Genomic DNA, 4,968 nt, shown 5'->3' with positions numbered 1-4,968 from the left:
TATTTCACGCTTCGTAAGTTCGATTGATGGCCAACAGCAGGCAGCTGTGCCCGGCACGCCCAATGCAAACAGGACGACACAGACGTCAACTCCGAGACACTGAACCGCGGGCGGCTCACGCGTTGACTGCCGCGTTTGGCAGTTGCTTCGACAGGAAGCGTCCATGTTTCTTTCCCTCTTTTCCTTCTCGCTACTCCCCTTGTCTCTAAAAAGCATTCTCCGCCGGTCATGTTTCTCGCTTGGCCCCCATATGCGCATGCGGCGGCAGTTCGGGGTCTTCCTCGAGGTCGACAACGTCGGTTGCGTCAGCTAGTTCGTTTCGCATGTCATGAAGAGGCACAGAAAGCTCGTTCTCGTCTTCCCAGTCCCTCGCGCCGCCCGCCGGCGCGTCGTACTCGCTGGCCTCGGTGTCCTCCTCGACATCGTGCTCGGGGGCGGCCTTTTCCGCTCTCTCCCAAGAAGCGTCGGCGTCCCCTGCGTCTGGAGCCTCATCCTCGCCCTTGCCGACGCTCGTGCTGCTTTTCTCCGCGGTGAGCGCCCGCAGTTCTTCTGCTCGGACGAGCGTCCCCAAGTCATCCGCCTTGAAGACGAACTGGAAGTTGCCCGGGGCGCGTCCCCCCGCGCGCGACCCGCCCGGGGCCAAGGGATCCTTCGGGCCTCCGAAACCCGGGGCTCTCGGCCCCCTCTCTCCGCTTCCCTCGGCAAGAAGGAGACCCCCCCACTCGTCCTCCGTTTTCCACCAGCCCGGCGTCTGTGTCCCCTTCGTCACGGCTCGTCGCGGATGGCTACCGCTCCCTCCCGCGCACCCTGACGCGCAGGCTCTACGGGCGCGGTGCAGACCTCCGCGCGCGCCAGACTGGACCGAAGGGCACCAAGCGTAGTCGGAGCGACACCGCGAGGAGTACGTCGACCGCGAGGCAAACTCAGTCTTCGCGGAACTGACCTCTCCACAGGCCTCCTCCTTGTCGCGCCTCCGCGCACGCGCCAGCCCCGGGCGCCCCGAGAAGGAGGAGGCGCTGCAGGGAGAGAGCTCTCCACTGTCGCGTGGCGGCAGGACGCGAAGTTTTCCGCGGGTGGAAGCGGAGGAAGACGCACGAGAGAGGACAAGTCGGCAGACGCTTTGATCTGCCTTCTCGCTCAACACCGAGTCGTCGTCTGAACAAAGACCGGCGCAGTTCTTGCCACGCGCCGCAAAAGACTGCCTGAAGCGATGCACGCAGCTCGTCACCGCCCGGCCGCGGGGGTCTTCAGTCGACCAGCAAATCACCGCGTCGCGCACTTCCGCCGTGATGCGCCGGCCGTTCAGAGTCTCCAGCAGCGGACATGCGAGCATGCAAAACCCCTCGAGCTGCGCGAGACACACAGAAAGACACGAGAAAGAACGTGAGCAGAGAGAAAGGGGGCCAAGCCTCCTGACAGAAAAAACGCCAGCAGCGACCGCTGCGCTCGTGCGTCTACACCGACATACAGTAAACTGTATATACTAAAATGTATGTACGTGCATACATACAGCGCCGGAAAAGGAGTGGAGCGAGTGTATGCGACGAGGAATGGATGGGAGTTCGCACGCAGACACATAGTTGTAGTACGGCAGTCAACAAGGCATGAAGGTGCGAGCCACAGCGCAGCAGCGCGCGTAAGGAAGGAAGCCATAGCGAGACGGAATAGGGAGGAAGAACTCGAGACGCCTGCAGTAGGTAGTTTATAATCTACCAGGAGGCTCCCTACCACAATGTCTCCTTGAAGAGGGTGAAGCTCGACTGGGTTGTCTCGAACATCTAACTCGCGCAGCTCTTCCAGCGTGACCAGAGCAGCTAGCCCTCTCAGATCCCTAGAGGAGATAGCACAGAGGGAAGTCAACAGTGTGGTCGCTCGAAAATGACTCTGCATTTGAAAAACGTGAATTCGCTTCTCGCAAAAAGCCGCACTCGAAAGAAAAAAGCTCCATCCCGTAAGACGCGGTTTCTAACGGCGTCCTCGTGGATGCCGATCTGCGAGACCACGGTGAGGCGCGGCATGCGTTCGAAGCCGAGAGCCACCCGCAACTGAACCAGGCAAACGGCAACGAGAGACAGCGACATTACAGACGCCCCACACAGCGCAACTATCCCACGGCGAAACCGAAGATAAGAGGCGGAAACGGCCGCCTGTGGCGCTCTGCCCACTAGAGAAAGAAAAAACCCTCTTCACTGCTCGTGTGGACCCCTTTAAAGGCAGTCTTTCGGCCTCTCCTGTTCGCGCGAGAGGAGTCCAGTCGAACTCTTTTGTGCCGAAACGGGAAGACTGCCAAAGTCCAACTCGGGAACTCACGCAATATCGTTTCTGGAGATGTCGAGCCACTCCAGCGTGTGGTGGAGAGGAGAAGGCGCGAGGCCGCTGAGAAAACGCCTAACAGAACCGCCGGCAGCTGTCACCCGAGGGAAGTCCGACCACGAGCGAGAGAGGGTCGTGCCCCACAAAACCGGAGATCTCCTTTAAGCAGAAGCCGCGACCTCCGACAGCTCACAGGCGACGGCAAGCCTCTAACACACCCACCAATTTTATATATATATGTATATATCAATATATATGCGTGTCGAGATGTGCATTTGCGTATGGGATATGCGCACATGTCCGCGCAGAGAAAAGCGTACAGCGAGCGAGACGCGTGGCAACGGCTCTGATTCTGCGCGGAATGGGACGCCCTACTTGATTTCCTTGAGGCGGTTGCCCTGAAGCGCGAGTTCGCGGAGCTCGAATTGCGTCTCGAAGTTGAGGATTTGACTCAACACATTTTCGCTAACGTCCAGCCGGGCGAGCCGCGGAAATGTGACCAGCCGGCCGTCCAGCTGCCGCAGAAGATTCCCGCGGAGATTTAAATCTTCAACGGACTCGAGACCCAGATTCACTATTTCTCCGACCGACACGCCGAGCTGTTAACCAACACACGCAGAGTCTATCCTGTTCAGTGGGTCCATTTTTCCGAGAGAGGGACTGATAATACCCCCACGATGCGGTTCAAAGCTAAGCATATATGCGGTCGCCGCTAGTGTCTGGACTTCTCGATTTCGGCCCAAGACGGGTGAATTGCAACTTCACCGGAGTTTGCTAAAGCGAGCAGGAATCGTCCACGGAGCCCAGAGGGTCGCCCGCGCATCTGCATTTCCTTAGTCGAGATATACACGCTTGCAACGCGCGTTTCCCATCGCTCTGTCTCTCCACGTAGAAGGCTATGTGGCGCGAGACGCTTCAGGACGCGGGAGCTTACTTTTCTGATCTTGTTCTGGGAGATGTCGAGGACTCTGCATCCCTTCACTTTCCTGGGGGCCGCGGCAAGGATGAGGCCAGCGAGCTTCTCCTCTGTCAGCACCGGCCCCAGAGCCACGTCCGCAGCTTCGAGGACTCTGCAGCCCCCAGCCCCCGCCTCCCGCGCGCCACACGCGGGCTTTCTTCCCTGCGGCTTCTCTGGGTGCGCCTCCATCAACGGAGCGCCAGCAGAGAGACGACGCCGACCTGACGGCTCCAACACGACGCTGTCGCGCGGCTTGGCAGCTCGAGGCGGGCGGCTGCCTCCCGTCAGAAAAGCAAGTTTCGCTTTCAGCGAGTCCAGTCCCCCCCTCGCGAAGGAAGAGCGGCGGCAAATAGAGGCAAAAAAAGAAGAGAGGGTCGGGACTGTGAGTGGGGGGCGGTGCGGCCCTATAGGTCTTTGAACCGGAACGTGTCAGTACGCTGGCGTTACTCGAGAGCAGGAGTACCGGGGCGAAAAAATATATGTAGCGAGAATACTGGCTGGAAAGAAGAGACTCGCTTGTTCTTCTGCCAGAATACGACCGCGCCACGGATAGGTCTCACAGTTTTCTCCGAGACACAGCGGCGGACAGCCGCCTAAAACGCCGTATTTGAGAACCTTCGGGCCTTCGGTCTGTTTGATCTACGTGGCGTGCGCGAGCCCCCGTATTGCCATTTGCGCCGGCATTCACTTCAGTTTGCGATTTGCGGCACGCCACAAGAGTTTCCTTTGGAGGGTTGCCGACCTTGGAGGCACTTCTACCCTCCCGTAAGGCTCGTCACGCAAGAGTTGCGGTCTGCGCACGAAGGGACTGAGACTCGTGTTCGCAGCTTTACTGTTGCTTGGAAGGCAAAGGAGCGAAATACGATCATCAACTTCCACTTGGAGGAACTCTCCAAACGCTAAGGCATGCAAGTTCCGCCGATTCTCGCGCGCCGCCGAGCCCGCCACAGGCAGCGCGTTCTCGTGTTCGCTGGGGACCTCAAAACAGAAGCCGACGTGAAGGAGCAACGCAAATCAACAGACTATAAGAAGCGAAACGCCGACAGCGACGAGGAATGCTAGTATAAAATGGTAAGCCGGGAAGAAAGCTAAACGCCGAGGCGCACGCGGGGGTAGCCCCCCGTAGCCAGCGAGCAGCAAGCGTGGCTGTGACGAGTCAGAGGACCGGCAACGGCGGAAAAGATCAAAGAAAATGCGCAGAGAGGTGGGACCAGAGGACAAAACGCAAGCAAGAAAAAACTGAGCAAAGGGAAATACGCCGCAAGTGGGAAACGGGTGGAATCCTCCTGCACAATCAGACAGAGCTCCGCCTCTCGCTCGACGTATTCGTCCTGCCACTCGAAGACACGACTTGCTAAAATACTGCCGTTGCGCGCATGCGAGACACAAGAGTCATCGCCTCGAGTTCACGTTGGTAAGTTTAGCACGCTAAGAAGCAACGGAGTCACTCTCTGATCATATGCTGTAGGCATGGGACTTTACAAGCTACGCTATGCGAAATTCGGTTAAGTGGGCTCGTGGTGTCGCTAAGTTTGTGGGTATCGCTCCAGCTAGAGTAACCTCGAAACTTGAGTGCGTGCGCGTGCCTTACCCTGCCGTGAGGGGGGTATGGAAGGCTCATCGCAGTTCTCATTCGTCTTTACCCGTGCGCGTCACCAACTGACTGCCGCGGCTTCATTCCCATACACGCAGCGAAC

At 58.5% G+C, this 4,968-nt stretch overlaps 1 protein-coding gene across 1 annotated transcript; it reads right to left on the bottom strand.

Moving 5' to 3' along the window:
- Window positions 1-226: 226 nt before the first annotated feature.
- On the bottom strand, window positions 227-3,460 carry BESB_076220 (leucine rich repeat-containing protein; the record flags this gene model as incomplete). The annotated part of the gene is made up of 5 exons (XM_029365983.1): window positions 227-1,348; window positions 1,729-1,831; window positions 2,311-2,376; window positions 2,689-2,912; window positions 3,248-3,460. The coding sequence occupies 5 exons, from the start codon at window positions 3,458-3,460 to the stop codon at window positions 227-229; spliced, it is 1,728 nt and encodes a 575-aa protein (XP_029217414.1).
- Window positions 3,461-4,968: the final 1,508 nt, after the last annotated feature.

This window comes from Besnoitia besnoiti, chromosome VII (genome assembly GCF_002563875.1).
Source record: "Besnoitia besnoiti strain Bb-Ger1 chromosome VII, whole genome shotgun sequence".
NCBI classification, from domain to species: Eukaryota; Apicomplexa; class Conoidasida; order Eucoccidiorida; family Sarcocystidae; genus Besnoitia; species Besnoitia besnoiti.
Note: the sequence above shows the minus strand (reverse complement) of the source record. Positions and strands in the feature narration are given on the sequence as shown.